This window comes from Corvus kubaryi, unplaced genomic scaffold, assembly GCF_017639235.1.
Source record: "Corvus kubaryi isolate FWS band 111438036 unplaced genomic scaffold, C.kubaryi_AGA036_p1.0 37266, whole genome shotgun sequence".
NCBI lineage: Eukaryota > Metazoa > Chordata > Aves > Passeriformes > Corvidae > Corvus > Corvus kubaryi.
The window spans coordinates 5,385,801-5,413,442 of record NW_024581081.1 but is presented as its reverse complement, the minus strand read 5'-3'; the positions used below and the strand labels follow the sequence as shown (position 1 = coordinate 5,413,442).

The 27,642-nt window shown below is 36.5% G+C and overlaps 1 protein-coding gene across 1 annotated transcript in view; it reads left to right on the top strand.

Moving 5' to 3' along the window:
- The window catches only part of WDR27 (WD repeat domain 27), a 96,090-nt gene that overhangs the window by 23,886 nt on the left and 44,562 nt on the right, over positions 1 to 27,642 (top strand). The window contains exons 18-21 of the mRNA XM_042025167.1: positions 2,746 to 2,843; positions 3,142 to 3,263; positions 7,179 to 7,276; positions 16,476 to 16,578. Of these exons, the coding sequence (XP_041881101.1) occupies positions 2,746 to 2,843; positions 3,142 to 3,263; positions 7,179 to 7,276; positions 16,476 to 16,578 (421 nt within the window). The remainder of the gene's footprint in view (positions 1 to 2,745; positions 2,844 to 3,141; positions 3,264 to 7,178; positions 7,277 to 16,475; positions 16,579 to 27,642) is intronic.

Below are 27,642 nucleotides of genomic sequence, written 5' to 3'. Positions count from 1 at the left end.
ATTGTAACAAAGCGTTCATGAGTTGAGATAAAGATTAGGGGAAAAAAACACTCTAAGGCAAAGCAGGTTCAAAACTTAAACAGTTTTGAAAAAGAGGAGAATTTATTATTAAGAGAATTAAAAGTAAAAGTGTAATGAGAACGAAAATAAACCTTTAGAACACTTATTTTCCTCCCAGCCCCTCCCTCTTTCCCACCGACCACGCAAGGAGACAAAGCGTGGGATTTTGGTCAGTCTTTCACTTTCTAAAAATATTTCTTCAGTATGCTTAGGGAAAGGAGTTTCTTTCTTCTTCTGTGCCATGGGATCCTTCCCACAGGAGATAGTTTTCTGTGAATTTCTTAGCATGGTCTTAATTTTCACGAAGAGTTGTCCCGCCCGACCTGCTGTAATGGGAGTTCCTCCCACGGGCGTAGCAGTCTTCCCAAAACTGCATAGCATGGGTCAGTTTAGTTCATGGGGTTTAGTCTTTTAAGGAGAAGCTGTTCTAGTTCAGAAGCAAGGGCTCTCTTTCTCTGTCTCTGGAGGCAAGGGTCTTCTCTCTTTGTTCAAGTTTCTCACTAGATTACAGCTTTTCAGCATCCACATACTCCAGTATGAGTACTTTTCCTCATGGGCTGCGAGTGGATCTCGGAATCTCCCCATGCACTTAATGAATTACAGGGAAACTGTTGTATTATAGTCTTCACCGTGGCTTGTAGAAAAAATTTCAGCTCCAACGCCCCGGGCACCTCCTCCCTCTCCTTCTTTTCACTGCCCTCAGTGCTGCCATGTTGGTTCTCCTCATGTGTCTTCACTTTTTCTTCTTCTCTGACTTGGAAGAAAATTGTTGTCCGTAGGTATTATTGTTCTCGGGGTCTATCAATTGAAAAGTTCTTATAGAGCTTTGCAGCGCTGAAAAGGTTGATCTCGTCTGTGCTCCGTGTCGGGGAATTGTTTGCCATGTTTTCGTCACTGGCCACGTGGTCCCTGCTGGCATCACACAGGTGGTCCTGGCATGCCAGGCCTGGGGCTTCTTGGAGTCGGGTTCCCAAAGCGAGTGGTAAACTCCATCTAAGGCTAAATACTGGCACGAGACCGATGGCCAACAAGTACCGTAAGGGAAAGTTGGAAAGAGCTTTGAAGAGGAGTTCAAGCCTTGTGATTGAGGTGGCAGCCCTCGGATGGTGTGAGGCCAGCAGTGGCCCCCACCCTGCCAGGATGGGCCCAGGTGTCCGCCTCATCACCCCTTGGAAGAAAAACCCCGCGTATTTTTCCCTTCTTCAATATGTCATCACAGTGGTGCTACGAACTTCTCTAATTGGGCCAGCAACCTGCCTATCATCAGAGCCTTCAGTGATTGGCTCTGTGCCGGACATAATATAAGCTTTGAGTAGTTTCATCTCTCAGAAGCTGCCCCTGTCGCTTCCTCTGCCCATTAAGAAAACTAGACTGTTTTAAACTAACACACTCTTGAAGTCTAGTGCAGTTTATTTTTTCATTTATTTGAGTAAAGTACTTGTGGAAACTACAAAATATTCTTGGATTAAATTGCAAAACACTGTATATGTCTGCTGCGCCATCACTGCTAAAGTAGCTCTGATGTCTATCTGAAAAGATCAGCAGACCATTGTTTGAGAATGACAACTAAAGGAAAAAGCAAGTCATTAAACATTTTTCTTTTGAACAGATCTGGCTGATAATCATGTTGCTCTTGTCAAATGATCTCAGTTTTGCAAACTTTTAGCATTGTTGGAAAGAAACAGTGATGATTCCTACAAGCATGTCATGCATGGACTTTTGTACTTTCATTAGACAGACGTGCTAAAAAGCAAGTATAATATTGGCTGTTACACAGGAATTATTTTAACACTGTGCAGACAGTGTCCAGCAATGGCTAAAATCCTGGTGTGTTATCAAGGCGGTTTTGATCACAAGTCTGAAACACAGCATCGTAAAAGCCACTATGAAGAAAATTAGCTCCACCCCGACCAGACCCGGTACAGTTGTTAACTCTCTATTCCTTAGGTGACTTCTCTGAAAATCACCCTCTTCTTGCCTCACATATCCATATCCATATCCATATCCATATCCATATCCATATCGTCATGTTTTCTGTTTAAGAACAGATCCCTGTTGCCTATGTGGATATATTTCAGTAAAGAGAGAGTTCTAATCAGATTGAATAGCAACACAGTCTTGTGTAATATAAAAAAGTCTGAAGCCATTTTAGAGGTTTTGGCATGTTTTCCACATCTGCATGGAGCTGACAGGTAACCCACGGGACCTTAAAGGGTTTTGTGTATGTTGGGAAACAAAATTTCTTTGGTAGTGTGTGATCAGCCCCTTATTCCCCTAAGTGGAAATTATTCTTTCCTCACTTTTTTCTCTTCATTTTCTTCCTGATTGCCCTATCATCAGCACATTAAATGCTACACTGAAACCAGTGGCATATCTGCTTTTTCGAACATAGGTACATTACAGACTTCTTTTCAACATTTTCAATATACATACAGGATTATTTTAGTGTTTCATGTTGACGGAAGATCAGTCTTCTGTATATTAATATCATGTTTGCTTTCATCCAAATGAGTTTTGTTACCAAGTTCTTTAATAGAGTTCAGCAATAAGCCAAAAGATCTGTGGCTTTAATTTTTCATAATGAAAGCATTTTGATTTGCTTTGTGATTCCAATGGGAGTTTACTGGTGACTACAAATCATAACTTATTTCATTAACACTAGCATTCATTTGATATTGTTTGCAGATACAAACAGAGGAGTGTTTGCAAATTGGTACAGAAATTTCCCATGACATCAACAATGGAGATTACCAGCCTTTCAGCAGTAAATGAGTTCTATTCTTGTATCCTTTGTATGTATTTTCTTTGCAGTTCTTTGGGCTTAATGACATGGACATCAGTTAAAGTAAGTAGCATTTGATTATTTACTACTCCTTTTCTATTAGAGTAAAACACTTGTAATTTTTTTGATGTTGAACTTCATCCTTAGATGAATTTTTAGTGCTGTAAGATTTTTGGTGTTGCTCATAGAGGATTAACTACAACAGAGTTAATATATATATTTATTTATCTGTATTTTTATCTGTCTATATATTTTTGTTCCTTTAGATAAGTTTAACTTTAACCCAGAGAACTGTACAGATATTGTACTTACAGCTGGCAGCAACAGAGCATTGGAAGTTTTTGACCTCAATGCAGGCTGCAGCACAGCAGTGATACCGGAAGCTCATGTTAGATCAGTCCATCAGATCTGCCAAAATAAGGTATATACTTTAGTGAATTTTATTTGTAGTACCACTACAACACCATCAACAAAGAAATTGGAGGCTAAAAATAGAATTGCTAGTAATCAATAAGTTTTTATGTATTGGGGAGGATGGGCAAGAACATGAGTCTCTGTGATAGAGTCATACAGATTTCATTTGTTCTCTAGTGTAAAGGAGGGAGTAGTGAGACTGACCAAAAGATCTTGCTATTAGAGAAGTGTTTATTACCCTTTGCCTTACCTGCACTAGACTTTAATACTGTAGTTCAGCAGGAATTTTTCCTTATGTAATTGTTCTCTTCTGAAGCTCAATCTGACACTGTGTGATTTTTTCTGAAACTTTGGAAACAGCAACCAAAAAGAAATTTCTCAGTACTGCAATAGAATAGATGACCCCTCATCTTTTGCTCTTTTTTTTTCCCTTGAAGACTGATTTGAGTGTTTGTAGTTTTTATGGTACCATATGTTCTGGAATGCCTGCTGTGTTAGGTCTGGTTGAATGTGGTGCTTCATTCCCAGTTGGAAAGTCCTTGCTTCTGTGGGTTTAAAACAGTTCCTTATTATTACTGTTGTAGATCTCTTTGTGGGTTTTCCTTATAGATGTGATCTGGTAAAACACTTAAAATTGTGCTGTTTCAGTACTGTTTGTAACACATATAGGCTTAAAGTTCTGGCTTTTCTTTTTGCTGGGTCAGCTTAGTGCCTTCAGGTTATTTAATCAAGAAAAACTTTAAAGATGTGGGCAAGTATTCACTTGGGAAAAAAAACTGGAGGTATGTGGTATAGCAAGAAAAACTGACCATTTTGGGGGAAAATGATACATCAAGGTTCTCTACTTTTTTCAGTCATATAAAATTCATACTTTAGATAAGTCAATAGGAAAATTACACATCGACTATTTTTATTACATTGGGTAGTTTAAAGTTATTAGAGAAAATACAACTGCTTTTTCTTTAAGATGATATGCTAAAATATTTTATAGACTTATAAAAATTTGCAGAATGCTGTGTGCAAAGTACGTCCTGTTTAAAGTATAGAACACCTTGGAATCTGAGGTTAGCTAGTGCTGAGACATGATTCAATGGAAGCAAATCTGTGGAGTGAAACAGTTGATGCTGAAGATCCAGTGCCTACACTCCAAAATTTAGGAAGGCTTTCCTTTGGACTATTCCTAGTCTCATTGTGTGCCCTGAATACTCATTTGTGATTGCAGTATGTATATATTCTTGAAGTGCATTTTCTACTTTAGATTCATGCAAATCAGTTCTCATGTTCCAAGACTGTTTTGTGATTCTACCTGGACAGTAGTAAGTGGGCATAATCATAAAATTTACTCTTTAAATGAATAAAAAAGAAAATAATTTTTGAAGGTCTTGTGGGACAATAGGGAAAGTATGTTCCAATTAAGTGTGGGAGAAACCTGTTAGCAAATTATTAAATACATAGGATATCCTACAAACCTAGATGATCAGCATGACATTCTCTTATTTTTGGTTTTAGACAGAAGCAGCTGTAAGCAAATATATATAATTTGCCATGTAATGACTTTGATTCTAAGTTGTTCTTTTGATCTGTTCTAGAGATTGTTTGCAATTGCCAATGCATGAAATTCATCTCAGCCTGCGGTGTGTTGATTAAGCTTATTACAACAGTCCATTGCTTTTTATATGCACTTTTAAGAGACATAGTAAAATGAATTGATTGAAATATCAAAATCATGTTCCTGTTACAGAGTTTAGGAACATCTGAGATTCTGAAATAGATGGCAATTTGAGATCAGACCACAAAGATTGAGAGCTTTAGTATTAATAATATGTTTTTTCTGCTGCAAAACATATTCTTTGAACAGGAATCTGTCATTATGAGCCACAAATATTTGGATGGTATATGTTCTGCTAGCACAGTTAGGGAGTACACTCATTTTCACAGAAACAGCAAGTTTTCAGTTTTCTTTTCAGACCCTTTTGTTTCAAAATTCATTGGTTCATTAGTTAGGAAGTCTACTTGCTGTGAAGACTGAAAAATGTAGTAGCTAACTCCAAACTTTCAGTCAGTTAACTTTTTCCTAAGCATAGCTTCAATGTTGGTGAAAGTATAAGATCACCTGGAGATATGGAGTGCTTTCTGATATGTCTATTGATCAATGCCTTTAGCATAAGCCAGCTGCACTGTTTGGATGACATAAATGGTGCTCGTATGGAATTAGTGAAAGAAAGAGGGATTCTGTAGAACCATGACTTCCCTGAGGCCAAATTTTATGTGAAGGTTGCAATGTAGTTGGTCCAGAGAGAGGCTGAGAAGGGATTATAGTGGTGGATGAAGAGGTGCATGGGGCAGAGGGAAGGGATTTGTCTATCAGAATGCAGGGATAGTTTCGAGAGTGTGTGGGACTGTGCTACTTTTTGCATTAGATTCTCATAAATAATAGATTATCATAAATTGCTGGACTATAAAAACACAAAGTGATAAATAAAATTCAGCTTGCACATTACCCCAACTAGTATGTATTTTCTTGTCTTCTGTATCAATATTCAGTAGCAAATGTAGTTTGAAGATACAAGTATATGTATTAATAAAGTATATTGCTGACAAAATTTCAGGGCAGACAAGGAACAAATAGATTGCACTTCTTCCTTAGTTTATTAGTTAGCGTATGCTGTGTATTCTATAATAAAGAGTAATGCGCAAGGTAAATGTGTATGTGTCTGTATAACCTTTTATTCTGGACTCTGTGACCAGTGCTGACTGAAGCAAGGGATGGTGAGCAAACATTTCAAAGGCACAAAAAAGGGTGCTCTGTAACTTTTAATGAATACTGCCCTTTGGACTGCAACTGTCTTTGTCTTTTGCATTACTCTTTTTTTATATAGTTATACACAGCTAATGTGAGAATGTGTAGACTTTGCTGGGAAATCTGTTGCACAGTGCATTTTAATTCGTCTCTTAGGGCAAGCTTTCATAATGAATAGAAGATTCCTGGCAATCAAATACTGATTGCAGGAAATTACCTTGAGGTTTCTGTGATGTATTCAGCCAAATCAAGAAAGTGAATGGTAAGGAAAGAAAATGTTTTAACTGTTTCAGTTTGGTTTTCTGGAGAAAGAAATTTGTAGCCAGCAAAAAGGCCAATGTGGATGTTAAAAAATCAGAGGTTTTAAACTGGATTTAATTATTTAAAGGTATGAAGCCAAAATTAGTCTTGTTAAGAGTGAATGCAATTGCTACTGGAGTCAATGGAAATTGTACACTTAGCCCCGGGCTAAACATGTCTTATAATTCATCATTGAACTAGTCTTTGCTCCCTCCCTTTCACTGCCCTTATTTTCTTCCCTGACCATCTCGTAATGTCTTGTGCAATCACAAAAAGATCCTCCTCTGCTTCACATGATGGATCCATGCCCTGGTATTTAGTATTCCCCATCTGTCTGTGAGATGACCCAGATAGCCTGTCTCACTGACCATCCTGGTGTGTCACCCCTGGACCAAAGGGCTCATGGCTGTCCTGGGACAGCACTGAGAGGAGTCGAGGCCATGCTCAGTTTCTCTGAATGGGTTATGGGACTTCTTCTGCATGCCAGCTTTCCTCTTCACTCCTTTGTGTGTGGCAGACAAGCTTTTTTTCACATAACCTAGCAAATATTTACTGTTTATTTCTTAGATGGACTAAAGTCTCCCCTGAGAAGGTGGTTGGTCACTGGACCAGATTCCCCAGGGAAGTGGTCCCAGCACCAAGCTTGTCAGAGCTCAAGGAGTGTCTGAATGATGCTCTTAATCATATGGCATAATTCTGCAAGGAGCAGGGAGTTGGACTCAATGATCCCTATGGATATGTTACATCTCAAGATATTCTATGATTCTATAAATAATTAATGCCATGAGAATTGTTACTTGAAACTGATTTACTGTTCTACAGGGATCGTCCTTCAGCACTCAGCAACCTGAAGCTTACAACCTTTTCATGACCACAGCTGCAGGTGATGGCATCAAACTGTGGGATTTAAGAACACTGAGGTATGAATGAATTAGGTACCTTGGAATAAAAAGACATGCTTTATTCAGAATTGTCATGCTTGCTCTCATATACCAGTAGAAATTTAGATGTGGAATCTGAACTACAGGCTAATTGAAGTTTACTAGTTTTTATAGACCAAAAAATGCTCATTCCTCGATTATAGTTAGTTATGTGGAAGCCATTAAATATTTAAGATTTATCACCCATGTTCACCCACCTTTGTAGATCTAATTGTACATATATAATAGTGTACTGAACAGAATGCTAATGGTATTTCTTAAACAGCATGCCATTACTGCTAAAATAAGTAAAATCTGTGATCTATCTTTTAAAATATAAGCCAATTGCAACAACATTTTTATAAACCATGTATGTAGTGCTATAACTTTGTATAATACATTACCATAAACTCAGAATTAAATGCTACACTGTTTCTAAACACCTTTCAGTGTTATACTTGGGAAAACCTCAGGGCAAAGGAATAGCATATCAAGGAGGGAACGTTGATCAGGAGAATTAATACCTGGGGCAAGCTCTGTTGTGCAGGCCAAAAGAATTATGTTTGAAATAAAAGCGGTTTGGGCAGGAGGATGTTTAAGCTTTCAAGAATAATTTCCTATTTGCTTTCTGTGTATGTAAACATATCTATGGAAAGATGTAATATAATTTTTCTAGTACTGAATTTTCTGTTTGGGCAGTGCTTAATGAGCCTTTCATTTATTTCCATCTTTCTGTGGTAAGAATACATTAAATCTATAGGGGGCATGTATGTTCTTCCCAAAATCATTGCTGTATAACCTTCACTCAGTGCCAGAAAGTAATGAAACTGGAGCCTGCTGGGGTTGGAATATGTTACCTTCTTATGTTTTTCTAATAAGCTGCTCAAACTGTGTTGCTGAAGAGTAATGAAAAAGTAGAAAGCTTTTCACAGATCACTTATCTGTCTCTTTGTTTCTAAATACTAACATAGGTAAAGTCGATGAATGGTAAAATAGTTAAAGAGTAAAATCTGGGCAATCAATTAAATAAATACGTCTTCAGAAGAAGGGACTAATTTATGTATGTTCTTGCTGTATATTTAATTTGGCTAGGTCAGTGTATTCTAGTGTCCACTGAGTTCTATTAGCCAAGCTTCAAAAAAGTAATTCAGGTCCTTAATGACAGATATTTTAAGGGCGCTTGTGAGGTACTATGCATATGTGTGTGTTTGTTACACATTACACAGTGATCAATGGTATTAACTCTTGTGGAGAAGAAATAGAAAAAAATAAATCATTGTTGTTCACTTGCTAGCAATTTTCAAGGAAAAAAGAAAAACAAACCAAATTTTTTAAAATGAAATTTTCTGCCATTGCTCAGTCCAGAGACCAAGTCTTCTATATTTTAAAATTTGTTCTTGAGTTCTCAAAAGGAGTAAAACTGTTCAATTTTTCCTATGTGTTCACCAGGTGTTTTTCACATAAATAAATTTAAAATGTCTAGGTTTGGAAAGCTCTGCTTGAACTTGGAACAAGTCTCTGCTGAAGTGTTAGGTCTACTATAGTTACACAGACTGCACACTTTTGCTTATTTTTTTGTTCATAGGTCTTGTCCAATCAAATCCAGTCCATTCCTTGCACTGTTGAGTACTTACAGGAGAGATTAGTTCCTAAACAATATTATGGTGGGCCAGTACTTTTAATCCCTTAAAGCTGTTAATTTGCAAAGTTGGTGCATGAGCAACTGTTTCCAATCCCTCTGGACTGATCTCTCTTTGTTTCTGCTTTGGGTTTGCCAGAATAGGGTTTGTTTAGTGAAATCTTTGTCCAGTGTTCTTGAAATATAGCAAAGGTAAGTCTGCCTTCTCATTTATACTCTTTGCAGTGTTGTGGATAGTAACACTAACTGCAAGATCTCCACTTTACTGTTTGTTGATTTTGTTCTAAGTATATTCCCTAGACATCCACAGCGAAAATTGTTTTGCTTTTCTTTAATCTAGTTGTTGCCCTTGAGAATCTATCCATTGTTACTTTATTTAAAAATACTTAAAGTACAAGATTTTGATTAAATAAGGGGAAAAAAATCCCTCCAGCACAGTGCTCTTCAAAGCTGCTGTTGAAAGCATGGGAAATAATTTACAGAATAACTCTGCACAATTTCCTTAGGACTCTTACGGGTTTTTTTATTCAGTTTCTTTGATGATGGTTCCTTTTCTTATGACATGCATTTCTTCTCCCACAGTTGACTGAGGAATCATAGCAGGATTCTTTTCTCAGGTTCTTTTTTGATCTGCTTAGATTAAATCTTCAAACAGGTTAACCTGGCCTACAGCTTTATAAGTTTTGAATATATTGATATTTTTGCTCTGAGTTCTATAAGAATTTTGCTATCCAACATGTGTTATCAAACTACATTTTTTTTCCCCAGTGAAAATTCATTTAACTTTTCTTATGTTCTTGAATTCAGTGAAAGTATTTTGCAACTTCAATTTTCATCATCTTTTCTGGATAAAGCTGTGAGTTTGTCTGTCTCTTTGACTATTGATGATCGGGAGGCATTCCAGGATTTCTTCAGAGAGTGCCAGAAAGTCTCATGGGTTCCTCTGAAGGTGGTACAAGAAAAGACACTTTAACTTTCTGATGTTGTCAGCCAACCTCACACAGCCAGGTCATCTTGCCAATAAATGAGGGAATCTTGGACACTGCTAGTGGTTTTTGGATTTACTCAGACTCCTGCTTCATTTGCTTTGAAATGCATGGATTTGTAAAGTTTTGTCTGAAGATTTTGAATATTTTTATACTTCTCCTGCATTCTCTTCATTTATAACTAAAGCTAAGAAAAGCTCTAGACTATCTACAAAACAGACTTAGGAATAAAGAAGCAAGGAAAATAGTTTTTCTTGGAAGAAGAAAACTATGCTTACTCTTCTTCCAGATTAGGATAACGAACTATGAGACCTTATGAATACATGCTTTAGAGTAAGATAATGACTTTTGACCAGCTTCCAAGACATTTTGAAGAACAATTTAAGTCTACATTGTCTAAAAGAATGACTACTTGGAGAACAAGTAAAATTGCTTTCTCTTGTGTCCAAGGTGAAAGCAGTGAACACAGGGGTTAGGCTGTGGAAATCTGAATGAGAAGAACATTATTGTCACCAGCTTCAGGATACCCAAAAAAGACTCAGAAAAACATTTAATGATCAGGAGGTAGAAAAAGTTAATGCATTCTTACATTTTTGAAGGAGTTTAAATGTTGTTTGTGATGAAACCTTGTAGACTCTCATTTGTCTGTAAGACATAAGAAACTTTACCATTCTTTCTCATACTGCTGTGTGTATTGAATGCATTTTGGAGACATTGCTACTCTTTCTGAAGTCAGGAATCTAACATTTATTCATACTCACCTGTACCTGTTCTCTCCACCATTTAAATTTAATATCTCAGAAAAGTCTGAATTGGAATACCACAAGTTGCTTTAGATTACAAAGGCCAGATATATCAGAAAATTCCAGTACACTAAGCCTCCTTGTCTGCCAGTCCTGCCTGTGTTTAGTGGCTATGCTCATGAGCAGTGAGATGTACTTTGGCATCCCAGTGCTGTAAAACCAATGCATAGAAAGAATGTAGAAACTTAGGAATTAATGGACATTCCATTCCCTTACACAGTAAACACATAACAATACAAAGTATCAGACTAGACTAAATACCAGCTGCTTTAATACGTTCATTTATCACTTAAACTTCATATGACAGTTTTAAATTCTGCTTTACCAGTCTAGATCCTTTCAATTTCTCACTTCCTCCCACTTGTAGATTAGATAATTCTGTGCTTTAAATGTCCAGAGGAAAGATTTCTTTTCATTCATTCTGTTAGGAGGAACACTATGAATTCATAGTGTTGCCCTCTTCACTTTGTTTAATGCATTTAGAATATTGAATAAACACTTAGTAGCACCAGCTCACATTCACTAGCAAAGTTACATGAATACAGATATCTTCATGACTGGCTGATAATGAGAAATATTGTGTGTCCTGTTTTCTGCAGCTTCCCTAGGATGGTTAGTTCCAGGGAGTCCGTTTCCTAAAGAGAGGTTTTAGAATGTGAAGTAGTGTAACTTTTCTTCTCCAAGGCAGATTTCAGACCTCTTGTATCGCTTTTAGGCACTGATGTGGACCTTCCTTTCTCATCAGTAAATTATGGCTAAACCCATAATACAATAAAGTTTCATTCTTCTTTGTGTCAGTAATTGTGGCCTGGCTTGACCTCAGATTTTCAGGTGTACCTTTACTCAATTTACGAGCTGTGCTGTGAGGATGCTCTCTGTGCCGCTGGGCCTTAATTGCCCTGACCCTGCTCTGCTCCTTGCTCCAGGCTGTAGAAGTCTGTAGAAATGAACCAACAGAAGCCTTCAGCAAGGGGGAGTGCTGGCACCAAATGCACCAAATGCAACCCCCAGGCACCAATATATGCTGAGGGGGGCAACTAGATGGAAAATATCTTTGCAGAAAAGGACACCAAGAAGAACATGAGCCAGAAATGTGCCCTTGAGGCAAAGAAGGCTTATGATGTCCTGGGCTGTATCAGGAAGAGAGTTGCCAGCAGGTTGTGGGAGGTGACACCTCCCCTCTGTTTAGCATTGGTGAAGCCACACTGGCTCTATGTAAGCAGTGAGTTTGGATAAGATGGCCTCCAGAGCTGCCTAACAATCTCAACTACCGTGTCACTTTGTGATTCTATGAAAATAGCATTTGTTCTTAACTTGCCACAGAAATGGGAAGGGTATGGGAAGCTGGGGGAGCTAATGTAATATTGACTAAGAGAGCAAGATGTACAGTAACAGCTGAAATTGAAAATTAATTTAGAAGGCAGGAGAGGGAGAGTTGTGCTATGCTGTCAGACGTGCTGTGCTTATTATCTACCCAGAGATGAGGAGAGTGGGGAAGAGTTAGTACAGCCCAATTTGGAAGTCAGGGATGCTACTGTGGTAGTGTGAAGAGGTAGACGTGGTAGGTGCTAGATTACTGTTGCAGGTAATAAGAATAGCAGGGACAAGGTGTTAGGAAGACCTCCCAACACCAAACACACTAACACCTATGGTGGCAGGAGCTGCCTGCCTCTGACTCACACTCTGATCAGTTGAGAAATGGAAGTTCAGCTGTTGAACTATGCTGTTTGCTGCTGAAATAGCCATTTTTCATCTCCTTCTGAAAAAACAAAAAATGCGCTGGGCGCTTATCAGACCACAGTGAAGACTTGAGGAATACTGAGCTACTTGCACATAATGAATTGCTTCAGCAAAATACTCAGCTGCATGATAATGCTTTGATGTATGATCCCAGAGAAAATCAGTTTCACCTTCTTTCAGTCTCTGAAAGAATTTTTCAATTATATGAAGATAGTATTAGACATTAAGGCAAAGTCTCCAACTAGTGCTATGATGCTGTGCAGCTAGATCATAAACTCCTCTGGCAACATATTTTAGCAGAATTCCGGCAGCCACAGGGAACTCATCTCATTCATTTTCTGACAATTGCACTTTGAGACCTTAGGGTCAGACATGCAGTTTGAATTTTGAGATGCTTTTCAGTTTGCATCTCCACTGTGAGCTAGCTGCTTGACATCATCCTAAGCAAGATACAAATATACACATACTCAGAATTTGATTGCTTCTTGGTTTCTTCAGAACATGAGGATCCCATGATTTGTCTTTTTTTTTTTTTCCTCCTTGGAGCTTTTGAGTCTAGTTATTCAGATTCTGAGTGATAAAAGACTGGCTGGAGTTCCTCCAAGTTTGGGACTGGAGATGCATGAAAGTATAGAGGATGAGGAACACAGGGATGTGGTCCCTGCTGAATGCTGTGGTGAAAACATGCTGAGCTCCTGTGTGAAGGGTTTGGTGTTTCAATGAAATGAGACCCATGTGTACAGTACATCTAAGGTAGCTACTACTACTGTCAAGTTATACTTGCATTTTGCAGAGCCTCAATAGATCTGCTGGTACTGAAGAGTCTCTGAACAAATATCAGAGCACTGGCACAAAGTAAAACAATACAAATGAAAGTGGTTTAAAAAAAAAAAGAAAAGAAAATTTTTGTTTGCAGTTAATTTTTTTTAATGCATCAAGTATAATGAAATAGACTCCTTTGTGAGAATATTGTCTTATTTATAAAGACACACATTCCAGTATCTTTCTCTTCCAAAGACAGAAAACATGGTACACTTTTTTCTAATATTCTTCAAGTTTTTTTCCAACATAAAAAGATACATATTTTGGAATGTAGACTAAAAGATGTACAATAGAGAACATAAGCTGTTTTCTGTCCCATGCAATTACCAGATGTTTGTCATGGTAACCCCCGAAAAGCTCTGACCAGAAAAGCATTCTTAGGAGGCTGGAGAGCATGCCAGCTGGCCACGTAAAGCCTGCAATATCCAAAATAATTTGGATCACCACCTGTTGCTACTTAAAAAAAATAGAATAAAAAAACCAAAGCCTGAAAGAAGACAATCCCTAAAATAAGCTAAAATCATACACATAGTATGTACTATTAATTATTGGATTTTTTGCCCACTTTTTTTTCCATTGCTGTGATACCTGTGGGTATCTGGAGTTAATAGACTGCATAACAAAATTTCTACTTAATTCTGTGGAAAGTTTAATTGGAATCAGTTTGGTTTTTTTAAAACGTGTTTTTCGAGCAGGATTTTGAGGGGTTGGGGAAGTAGTTAAACTTGTAATGGAACATATATCCTGATGTAATGGAAAAGTTGAACAAGAAAACAATTAAGAAAATAGTATCCAGGATGCTGGTTATTACTGTGGCTGTACTAGCACAAGGAAAAGGACACTGTCCTATGACTGGGACATTGCTTTATATTGCTGTGGTGTAGCAGAGAAAAGATCAGTCGAAGCCTTGGGACCCTTTTAGTTCTTATGTATCTATTTATATGTGAAGTATTCGAGTTATTGGTCACAAATACAGAGGAGTCAAATTCTTTGGAAAGGAAGTTTTTTTGCATTATTTTATTAAGAGACTCATCTGTGAAGAAGACCCCATTGAGGAAATTATGTTTTACAGGCTCTGACAATGAGATCTTAAACACTTAGAAGTAGTCCTGATGACCAGTGCTCTACTTAAGGAAGAATGGTGAACCTGAAGATACCTTCAGGAGGGACAGTGGATATGAATTTTATTTATTTTTCTCATGACGAAATTTCTTTCATGTGATGCTGTTGTATCTTACAAGTATAAGATTAAAAAGAAATTTTTTCCTCAAATTCTCTATCAAAAGGCACTCAGAAGGGAAAAAAATCTCCCTGAAATTTGCAAAGAGTGCAACTGGGACTTGAGGCTAAATTGTGGGAGAAGTTTACTCTACACAATGAGTAATGTTTGGTGGAAGCCTAACTGAGGAGGAAAATACTGTGGAGACTGAGGTATTCTCCTTTGCTGTCAATAGGAATCTCTAACAGAGGCAGGTTATTCAATAGGCCAAATGTGGCTATTGGTTACGAAAAGTCTCTGAAGATTCATGCAAAAAAACTGAAGTTGAAAAATATTTTTACATCTTAGTCACAATAATTGGCTCTCTTCATATGTTGCTTCTCTTGAACTGTAGTGTTCTCTTAAATTGGGTTATTTTAGCAGTTTTAGGATAGAACTCATCTGAGGTGAAGTGTCTGGTTACTGTATCGCCAAAATGTCTGTTAATATCAGTAGTTTTGTTATACAGAATACAGTAAAGTTCAGAGTTAGGCTCTATAAAATGATGTATTTTCATGCATTCAAAAGTGTCTCTTTTATGCTTTAATAAGTGATAGCAATTAGATCAGTCATGAAGCCATGTTTTTGTTTAAGTATGTCTGTTTCACCTGGGTGAATGAAACTAGCTTGGCATTTAGTGCATTCATACACATACATGCATATCTGCAACAGAACAACATGGTATAAAAATTTAAAGCTTTCTGCACATGGGTTCAGTCGATTGCATTTAAATAGCTCCTGTGATTTCACTGGCCAGGAAAAAGTGTATATCACAGGAGCTGGCAGGAGATTTTACTATTTCAAATTTGTTTCTGGACCTAGCATACATTAAAAAAAAAAAAAAGAGAAAAAGAAAAAGCGTATATGACAGCTGCGTTATGGTGAAGTATGTGAATTTGTTTTGTAAGAAGGGTAGGTTGACAGCATTCATAATAAAGGCAAAAGAAGAATATAGGTTATTATAAGTCTGTTTTACAATAATACCTCAAAGGTATGAATATAAACTTCTGAAATGAGGCATACGTATGTAAATGACAGCTCTGAATGGTGTTGAAACTTGTATTAAAATGTCTTTTAATACTGAGGAACCTCTAAATTATATATTTTTAACATTAGTTTTGTGGTGACTGCAAACATATCATGGTTCTTTACAACCCATGTGGTGCTTTTTAGGTGGATATTAATCTCCATCTCATTAAAAACATTATTATTTTTAAATGGCCCAAGTGTGCTCAGCTATTTAAAACTTACTCTACAATGCTTCTTGCAATATTAACATGAAAAGTACGAAATTAATTCCTTGCATTAATTTTAAATCCATTCCTTCCTTTGGACTGTATTAACACAGATAGGTAAGAAATTATCAACAGTTATAGGACAGAGAGAGAGATTTCTCACTTTGGAATGTTGTTTGGATATTGTCTTTCTTGGTTTACCGTATACAATAAATTAGTGTATGGAGTAGAAATGTAAATAGGCAACAGGGTTTAAGTATTCAGATTTGGGTGTGAGAAAAGCAAGCAATAATTATTAATGTTATGATTCCACATACTGCATCTTGATTTGATATAAATAACTTGAGGAAGATTTATAAATCTTCATGAAGCAGACTTTCACACCACCTTCCCCTTAGATGCCAGGCATCACAGCTCCTCATTCCTAATTATTAATGATGTTTCTATCCCTGTAAACTAAACAAGGGAAAACATGGGTTTTGTCACTGTCCTGGGGCAGTTTTTTCTGTTCATTTTATTTTTAGTCATTAATTTTCAAAATTTTCAGTTTTGACAAAATCCTACTGCAGAGATATTTAGAACTTAATTTGTGGATTTGCCTTAGTGAATTTGCAGACTAAGAGAAACAGATGAGACTTCAGCAGGATTTCATGAAAATGGCAGTAAAAGAGGTAGTTTTTAGTTGGTATTAATAGCATTGAAATTCCTCTGTGTAGGTGTGAGCGTCGTTTTGAAGGGCACAGTAGCCGCTGCCATCCATGTGGAATTGCAGTGTCTCCCTGTGGACGCTTCATAGCCAGTGGATCAGATGACAAATATGTAAGTAATGTTTTTGCTTATTTTCTTCCTAAACTATAGGAACTACTCATATTGTACAAAAAAGAGTCTTAGCAAGCATGTTTCTAGGATTCATCTTAATGTGCATTATTTGGGTCTATAATACTTTCATATAGTTCATTCACATGTAGCAGTTACATATGATTCATGATTATTCTGTCTGAAAAATCCCAGAGCAGCTAAATTTTAGTGCTCAAATTGTTAAAAGCTTGTTTCTATGGGTTTCTATAATATTTGACTCTGAATTGTCATGTGCCATCAAAGATGAGGAGAATGGTGTTCCTTGTAGCACAGCTTTATGTGTTATGTACATATCTGACCATGAGGAACTCTGTAGCAAATACACATTAATTTACTTAAGCTCCCAAATACAGGGTGATGAACCTTTCATTATGGCTCTCTTATGAACCAATCAGCTGAATAAAATGATTCCAGTCGTTCAGCTGGAATTAGAACTTTCCACACCCTTTGTGTGTGTGTTTTCTCCCCAGACAGGTTCTCTTCTGTATCAGTGTCAACCATATTTAAATTACTTAGAAATTAATCCTGAGTACACGTGTATTGCTACCTTTTTGAGTTTCCACCTAAATTTAATTCAGTAATGCCTGCATTGTTGGCAGATGTTTTTCTTGCTGTTTGTGAAGAGATGGATGATTGCTGACTTGTACTATAGGCCTTTGAAACTGGACTGGGTTTGGGTTTATTGCAAACACATCCTTTCAAAACAGCTCGGTAGGAAAGCTGTTTAAATTTATTTTAGGTATTTCTAGGTTAATCATCAGAACATGACACAGAGTTTCTGGTCAGCTTCAAATTCAGAACAAGAGGAATTTACTCTTGTGGCTAGTTTTGAAATACTGGCTCAAAACATGTGAAGGTTAGAGATTTTATTGGCAGGTTGCTGGAGGTTTGGCAATAGGTATTGTGTTCTTGACATTTTCATGTTAAACATATTTTTCAAGTTTCTGGTAAATAGCATTTGAAAATGTAGATTGCAATACACAAGAAGGGCTTTTTGGTTTATCTGTGAAAAAATGCATCTAATATTCATCTCAGGTCATGATTTATATGATATACTAATATATTTATTTGAGGTTACTAATTAAAGTTGCTCTTGAGTTGTATAAAAAGAGGTGCAATCACAAGACCATTTGTCTTCTCTTTTGCATTAAAGTATTTGTTTGTAATTAATGCTGATACAAGAAAAGAAAGACAGCATGATTTTGTCCTTACTCCAAATTCTTGGCACATGGTGGGTCATCAGAGGAAGCTGAATAGCTGGCATGCATCCTGCTCCAGTTGGCTTGTGGTCCCTGGTGGGCACAGTGCCAGTCAATACTTTTTAGTGTGGCTCTTAGGTTGGAATTTTGCATAATTTGTGTCCTATGTCTGTAGAGAACTTTCATTGTTCTTCTTGTCCCCTCAGGAAAACTGAGTCAAATTTTGGACTCTTGCTTATACTGTACTGTTAGGACAAAGTGCAGTTTTGGAGCATTTTTTAGGAACCTTCCCTTTGAAATGTTGAGACTGGATATACTTTTGTGCTTCCTTTTTAAACAGAAAATTGAACATTGTACTGAATAGTCCATTCATATTTTTCAACTAATAACATCCTGACAGATGGCTTAATGTGCACCTGGGACAGTTTTAATAGTACCAAGAAGTCACATATTTCTGAAGATTGTATGAATGAATGTCTACTGGAATAAGCTGCATAAAATCAGTAGTGTAGATACAATGCATTATCTTCAAAAAGAGCATTCTGGGAATAAATTATGAAACTTTCAACTGAGAAGCAACTGCATCTTCAGTCATCTTGGAGTTTACTTTATCAAGTGCAATTCTTGCACTATGTGGTTAACAAATGTGATTGATTTTAAAGCCAAAAGAGGCATAATTGGAATATATTTGAGAGGTGTTGACCTTAAACTGCCTTTTGTATTTCACAATATCTGAAGTATTTGACAAAGAGGAATATGTTGTCTACATTGATTAGCAGCAAAATCACATTCCTACAGGGCATAGAAACAGCAAACCACAATACGTTATTGTAAAAAAAGAGATGAAAATTCTGTCTGCTTTTTTCTCTACTTAGAGGGTATATGACCTGTTTTGTATAAACCTGTTTTTATAAAAAAAAGAGCTAATTTTCTTTCTGTGACATGTAGTTCTATTTAGCTGTTTTAATTTATGTCTGATTAGGCACTTAACTTTTGTCTTTGGAGACCTCAGGGCTCTCTCAATAAATTCCAAGTTTCCAGAAATGAAGTAGGGAATGCAGAAATTAATTGTCTCTGTAATTGTTTTCAGATTCATTCTTGCTGGCTCTCTTTTAACTGTAGACTCTAAGAGGCACATTTTGACCCTAGTGCTGAAATTGGATTTTCTAACATAAAACTCTCTGTCCATGCCAAATCTCAAAGCCTGTGTTCGTAGTTCACATGGATTGACCCATATCACAAACCCAGAAGTTTTTCAGCATAGCAGGTTGCTACATGAATAACAAAAATACATGGGTAGTGTATGACGTTCTCTTCCCTTTTATTTACACTTTTCAATGAAATCTAGGATTTTGCTCACAACAGTGACTTTGAAACACATTCTAAATCCAAGATTAAATTTATGCCTTCCAACTGTGAAGGCACCAAATCTTGAGAGTAGTCCAGAGGGCAGCATCATTGAAAGGAGTAGAAGGAGACAAGATAAAGCAATTTGGTGCTTATAGGTAACATCAGTCTAATAACCAGTTGTGAATCCCTGAATATTAACCTTCATGCAAAATTGGTTTCAGAGTAAATTCTCATCTTGCAAGTGATGCTGGAAAGTGATGCTGGTCAGGGGACATGTCCAAAGAGTTCTGCGAATCTGTGAGGGGTGGCTGGATGCAAACCCAGACCTGATATTGTTTGCATACTCAGTTACTTTCAAATGCAAGATTCTGCATCAGGCATAATACAAACTGTAGAATTTGTTTATAGTTGACACCTTAATTTTAAGTAGATAAAGAGATTGATATTCCAAATAAATATCAGTGCTGCTGAGCAATATACTCTGATGTTTTACTACCAGAAAAGTACATTTCGAGGTTGGGCTGCCAGCACTCTTTTGTTCTGTACATCTGCTCCTCTTGCACTGCACTGCTTCCTAAAGTAATCATCGCCATAGAAGATTATGATATATTTCTCGACCCCCATAAATATATTATTAGTCACATTAGTCTTGCTATGGCTCAGTTCTGATTTATAAAGTGGCGATCAGCAATGGTATCTTTCTTCTCCCCTCTTGTCTTTAAAAGAAGAGTTTAGATGAGGCCTATCTCAGTTTGTTATTGTTGTGCTCAGATGCTCCGATCTTATTTATATGAAATACTTCCATCCTCGTGTGTCTGTGGTGTGATAAACTTTAAAATTGCATCTGATTAGGTTTAAAACTTGCATAAAATGATCTAGAGATCAAAGAAGAAACACCCCAGGAAACCCCAAATGTGAATGATAAATATGTGGTAGATTGTTCTCCCTTTAAGACCCCAGTTCACTAGAACTTTTTGGGTACTAATAATGGTAGGTAAAAGACTACAAATGAGGGAGTTAGCGAAGATATTAAGATATAGGTGTGTGTAAAGGGAAGAGATAGGACTAGTTAATAGTTTAGAATGCTTTGTTTCATATCTCTTGGGAGTGTATCTTGGAGGCATCACTGAGGTTTAAATTAGGTATCTTTGATATATGATAAAGTATGCTTTAATACTTTATTTGGAGAAGATAGAAGGCTATTTTCTTTACTGGAAAATTACTTTTAGAAATGTATGATATATATATATACTGTTGTATAATGTTTGTTGTCTTGGTCTACACTTCATTCCAGAGGGCTTGCAGAACAGAATGTATTATATGAAGTAGTGGTAGCAACTATCTGAAGTATTTTAGTTTTCAGTGTGATTGGTATTCCAATTATATATTGCTCAGGTTTTATCTTATGTGTCCATACTGTTTAACTAAGATAGACTTTAACAGGAAACATCTGGAGAAAACAGCTTTAGTAATGTTTACTGTGGAAAAGGCAGAACTGACATTGCTTGGCAGAACAAAATCCATAGCAGAGAATGAATGACAGACTCTGACAGCCTCTCTGCCAGCTATTGATGGAGAAAATGTATCCCTTTCCAAAGAAAAACACAGTTTGGTTTTGCTCTTGAACCTGAGTTTCTTGGATTCCTTGGTAGCGTGGTTGGCTGTTAGGCCGCTTATCCTAGGAGTGAACAGATAAATGTTGCCTTCTTAATAATACAGTCATGACTTTGAGTATGCTGTTGCTTCACTGTCTCTTTGGGTATATCTTTGAAGATGACTGAAAATCTTGGCCTTGGTAGATTATTTTATGAACCAGGGAGCTATAGGAGTATGAGCACATTAATTGTTCTCGTGTGCTTTTTGGTCAGTTCAGGCTATTGCTTATCTAGGCCACTACACTTCAGATCTGACCACCACAAAACCAGATTGGCAGGTGAGAGAGGTGGAGGATTTTCTGCTGGGTATAGATGTATTGTTATTTAATTACTACAGAACACATTTTTTAAAATCAAACTGAATTTTATGAGTATGTAATTTGTTACTGTGTTAACACTGAATTTTGGTAATGTTTTTGAGAGATGGGTGGAAGCGTGAGAAATTAGCCTTTTTGCTAAAGAAAGCTAATCTTATAAAAAATACCCTGTGTTCAACTGTAGGCAAAAAAGGAAGTCGAAGTAGATATGAATACCCAATGTTCATTTTGGAATGCATACAGTGGAATCATACTTTTAGCAGTGAGCTGATAAAAGTGGATATATATAGTTTTATATCCACAGGGCTTGTGTTTTCTATATGTGTACCTCTTGGTTTCAATTCTTGACAGTAGCTGAATTTTAGGTATCATTGGTACATCTGGTACAAAAATCTGATTGAAGGTCCTTTGCAGCATCTGCATCTTTCAGTACTTCAGTCAAACAGTCAACACCACCACACAAAAAGGAAATGTAATTATTGGTATAGTTGATACAGAGGAGAATCTTAGCAGCAGTCAGCAAAGAGCCAAAGTGGGTGTGATACAACCATGCTGCTTCATAGTGAGAGATGAGGAAAATTTTCTTAGAATAAAATCTTCAACTAATAATTCTGTACTCTGACAACACTACGTGTGTTATAAAGGCAACCTAAATTCAGTTGTGTGCTGCTACATAAATTTCATATGAAGACAACTGAAAACAATCACATACATGAGGCCTTGAAATTAGGTAATGAAATAGAAAGTGAATTGGCAAAAACTACAATTTGGAAGCTTCATAGAAACGTGGTTTAGAGAGGGAAATCTGAGATATGGTTTATGTAATCTTTTTTAGTGAGGAAAATTCAAATGTGTTAGCTGTAACTGCCAGAAGACTGATACATTTGAAAAATACCCCCTGCATCTTGAAAGAATGCTGATTTGTATAATATTAACTATTTTAATAATAATAACTGGTTTAATAATAACTAATTTAATAATAAAATATTTTAATAATAAAGAACATTATAAACATTCACTGTCACTCATTTTTTATTTATGTCAAAGGAAATCATATGGAGACTGGGATCTTAGAGTAGTGGGAAGTTTCCCGTGACTACCAGAAAGACAGCCTCTATAAGTGTCATTAAAAGGGAAAGGGACTCTCAGTGGGTGTACTGTACTCAACATTTTGGTGCCAGGCTTGATTAGACTTTCCATGCTACCATGTGGTAAGTGTATAAGATATCTTGGGACTGAAGAGCATTAATCAGTGCTTAGGATACTTGTGAAATCTGTTTTATTATGTGTGGATTTGGCACTGATACCTATAGTTAAGGTAGTCTAACACTTTCCACTATAATTCTGTTTTCAGTTGCTTGTAAGTGAGAACATTTTGGGCTGGAACTTTCCATGCTCAGTGTCTGCTTCAGGTTAATTGTTATTTTTCTTTAGCATAAGTAGTTCAGGAGATTTTTCAGCTTGAGATTGAGGAAAGAATACGTGGTTCTAGGGGATATGTGTCCCAGTATAAATAGGGAGTGATGGAGTGCAGGTCAAACACTTATATCATGTACTGCGGGATTATGCATCAAGTTTGATGGCACTGATGCGTTATTAATAACTGGAGATATCGTTTATAAAAACACGTTAGATTTTTTATTTATTTTTCTATCGGGGGCTTTAACATTTCTATCTTCTGTAGCTCATTTGACTTATTAGGAAAAATAGTCACAGAAAAGTGATGACATTGGCTAATTCATGCGAAACATGTGAAGAAAACATCTCTATTTGTGTAAGACCAAATTAGGTATCTTAGATATCAATGTCTTTTTGTTTGTTTGTTAGTTGTGTTCTTTTCCTGTGATCTGTTTGTAAAATGCACACTTCAGCTTAAAGCCACAGCAGCAACAAAATCAGTTTCCTTGAAACTGGTGTTGCTTTTCTGATCTCTGTGCAAAAGCTGATAACAAGGAGAATCCGTCTGCTACTCTTCAAGTGTTTATGATTTGTTCCCCCTCTTTCCTATCCCAAGAGGAGTGTAAGGAGTTTGACACAAATCTATATGGCCATGGGTTAGACTAGGGGGCAATGGGAACAGATGAGAACAAGTTTCCTTTGAAGTTAGAGTGTGAGAAAACAGAGGAAAGAATTTACAGTGAAACTCTGCAGATAAAAGTGTCAATTTATCTAGCACACTCTGTCTACCAATTGAATTAAATAATTTTCCATTTGGATACAAATTCCTCCACTCAGGAAGGGCCTTCACCCTTATTCCCTGTCTCTTGGTACAAATCTAGAGAAGAAAGCAGAAGCTTATGTATACTTGTAAGGTGCTACACTGTCACACTCTGGTTTACTGAAACCTGACTCCTCCAAATTTTCTTCAAATATCAAGTGAAAGGAAATACTAGTAAGTATGTGGTTATGGGTCCAGGAAACTTCTTTGGAAGCTATTGGTACAGGTAAATTATTTTTACTTTTGGCTGACCCTCAGCAAGAAATGGAAAGGAAATACCAATATCTACTGGATCAGTATTTTTATTAGACAAAATTAGTCTTAATATAAAAAAAGGGGATTGACTTTGGCTAAAGTCTAAGACATTATATGCACATATGCATTTTGGGCATTGCTGAGTGCTTCCTAGACTGTTTTGTTTTCTTTTTCATTACATTTGTTTTGCTGAAAATCTGTTCTTCCTCTGTCATTGATTTCAAAGTTTCAAGCTTTTTTTTAATTCTTCTGTGGCTAGTGTTATGGTATCATTTACAATTCAGTTACTGTTCTTTTATTTTTTTTCTAAAATGATCTAGTAAGTATAGAATAGAAAAACCATTTGGATGACATCAGAAAATACAGCAAAACTAAAATGATGGCTGACTATAGTGGAAGAATGTTTATACTGGAGTTATTCCTCTTCTTATGAGTGTTAGTTCTGTTAAAATACAATTCTCTTTGGGGTTTATGTTTTGTTTTGAAACTTTTGAAGTTAAAAATAAATGTACTTTCAATATTTAACTTTTATTCTCAGAATTTAGACTTTCACTGGCTAGTTTAAATATCTGTGGGTAGAGCTACTGAAACAGAAGCTGGTTTTATACACTTTTACATGATGATGTTTTTCTTTTAATCAGATTTTATTGTGTTAAATGTCAAAATTACTCAAAAAATTACTATTAGTTTTCCTTAAATCAGTTATTGGAAGTGAAGCTGCCACAATGTAATAAACTATGTAGCTGGAGTCTCTGCCCATTTTTCTGTTGACGTTGAACCATAACACCTAAATACTTAAGATTTATGGGACTAGAAATACAGATTCAGAAAGATGTTTAGCAGTGGTTCCACTAGGATAGATTTTTTAGAGTGGAGTGCAATGGGCAGGTTGTGTTCCCAGCAACGTTCTGTGTGTTTTGTCTAGCAGCTGTTCAATATGAGCATACTCTTTGTAGTAAAGGTCAGAGGAAAGGGCTTTCCCATGTCTGGTCTTTCCCATGTCTTCCAGTGCTTCAGTGGTTAGCTACAGGTGGGCTTCTACCAGTAGCTGCTTGTCATTACTTCCTCTGATCCACTGAATCTTGTTATATAGTGTGACAATTTGGCAAAGTGCTGCATCCCAGCCCAATCTCTAGCTCAGGTCTAAGAATCATTTCTTGAAAGGTGGGAGGTAAGGGTTTGAATACTTTTTAGGCTGAGAAGTGTGACTACAGCACCAAATACACACCTGCTAGATTATAATGAAGCTGCATGACTGCTTCACAGCATTTTTTTGAAAGAAAGGTATGAGATAAATGGTCGATTTAGAAACTGTGTGAAGAGCATAAATTACTAAAATACCTGGGTTTAACAAACCTTGGACTCTTGTTAAAAAAAAAAAAAAAAAAAAAGAACTATTATCACATCTATTTTACAGAGTGGAACGGGGACATAAAGATTAAGCCAAATATGAACATAGTCCTTCCCAAATTAAACTGAGAACCTGGAATGGAAAGTTAATTTTTATTGGATAATTTTGGCAAAGTGCTATAAGCCATAGATTCTGATGGAAAAATTTCAGCTTCACTAACCATGTCTCTCTGTGATATATTCTCTTGGTTAAAAAATGGAGCATGTTTCTTTGTGAATCAGAACATTTTGTGCTTTTGATTCTTGCTGTCATTGACTTTGCCTCTTCTTTGTTCCTCCTTCCATTAAAGGGAAGGAGAGTAGGCTTGGAGAAGTGAGAGGAAAGCAACCTGTTTTATTAGATCCTCATGTGTCAGTTAAGCAGAGTCCAGATGACTTATTGTGTGTATCAAACACATGCATTTTGATTTCATTATCTACAGTAGAGTTCTATTCTGTTTCTTATTTCTAACAAAGTTCTGTAGTATATTAAAAACCACAACATATTTGTCCTGTTTTGGTCATTCCCACAGTTCCAAAGGGGATAGATATTTTTCAATAGCTATGAGTAATAGGATTTGATTTTATGATGCAAATACTTTAAACTGTCATGACATTACTGAATATTTTGATACTGTTGAACCATTTTGACAAGATGTCCTTGGGATTTAAGAGGGCCCTTTGGTAAGAATGACTTCTCCCTGTTTTCACTTATACTCTTTCTTTAGTTAGATGTGTAGGAGCATCCTGTTCTGGAAAGTGCAGTGCAGCTTGTAATGCTTTGTGCTCACCTCTCACTCAGTGTACTCCTTTCCTTTCTGGAGTTTCCCTGGAATATGGACTTCTACATCATTTTATCTCTAATTTTCTTGAGACTTGCATGTTCCAATTAATTGTGTGAGCACGACCGCTGTAGTTTGTTCTGGAACTGTGGTTGTGGTGCTGAAGTACAACCTGACTGCAGTCTCTACACCTGATCCTTGCTGAAGTACAAAGGTAATTTCCAGCACTCTGTTCATTGAAGGAAGACCTGTTGAAAGTCTGGACAATAGGATTGTGCAATATAGAGTGTGACAAAGCTTGGTATGAAGGAGAGAGCACGATATTACAGGTACTGAGATATCACATAAATGTGAGCATCTGATAATTTTGGTACTAGTTGGGTTGGGGTATGATAGCATCAGAATTAAAAATGGAAAGCCACTGCAGAGGGAGGAGAATGGATGAATGTGGATGTGGTTACACCCTGTAAAATAAGGGAAGAATACTATTGTGTTAGAACTCTGAAACCTTCTCTGTTTAAGCCTAATAGCTTGGCAATATTGTAGCCTGTTTAGGATGTGAAGTAAATAACCAATAGTGCCTCTTAATTCTTTTATGTCGATAAAACAACTAGAGGTATTTATAAGGAGCTTTTTTCCCTTTTCTGTATGGTAACAGCAAAAAACTTGAGCTGTCCTGTGTATAGACTGATTCTACTAATACATGGTCTTGTATTTTTCTTTAGAGGAAATAATTTCATGTCTACAGATGCATCAGAATGCTTTCCTTTGCGTCATATCACTTTTATCTTGTTTGGGCTCCACTTACTGTTCTTTTCTGTTGTGAGATGATCGTGTCCCAAGTGGTGAAAGTCACAGTAGCGATGTTATGGCCATATATTTTAAAACAAGCAAATGAAAATTGCTGCTTTTAAAGCACTAGCAATGACTACTCATTATTATTACAAGTTTCCTAAATTATTTTAGAATAAGGTTTCCTGAGATATTTTAGAATAGGCAGAAAGGTCTTACTTTTTAAAGAAGGATTTTTAATTAACAAGTATTTGCTTTTAGGAAGGAGACAAGGATTTTAGCACATTGCCAAAGACTCTGCTACTTTCTCAGTATGCCAGTATCTGTGTGTAATGCTACAAAAATCCAGAGTTTAAAAATGGATACCTACATTTCTGTCTGTTTTCAGGTACTCCATTTATGCCAGTAGATGGTTTCAATTCCATATCTAGGACTGCGTCTGGGTTATGAGAGGTTTATAAACTTGCTCCAATTAAGTAGATTTACATTTAGCTTCTTTTTTTGACTCCCAGTGGATATGGACATGAATGGAATATTTGACGCTGAGAATAATCCAATGATTTTTCAGTGCTGGTTAGGACTAGACAATCTTTGGTGTTGCATGCTAAGATTTGTTTTCTGAGTGGAGCATTAAACTTTTTTCAGGACTGGAATTGGTCCATGAATATTTTCATAAATTGGGAAGACTGTCAGTTGAGTCCACACATTTTTGGGACACATATCTTGTTGCTATTTGCTGTCTGATAGGGGAAGTTCAGCTGTCTTGAGTCTGAATGACTAAATTTATTTTAGAGCACTATCAGCAAAAATCTTAAGTCACAGTGTAATACGCTTCTGTAATAGAGTCTCTACACAGTTTAATTTGGTTCAGTTTACGTCAGATTGTGTTCTAAATTCCATGTTCATTAATGTCAGAGATTTAGTAAAGATGGCGGAACTTTAATTTTTTTAATTGAAACTTTAGAGTTTGGATTATCATCTTTGACTATTTTTTGCATGCTTTACAATCTGTTCTATCTTTTGAGATACAAATTTTATTTATAATATACCAAATAAGACTACATACTA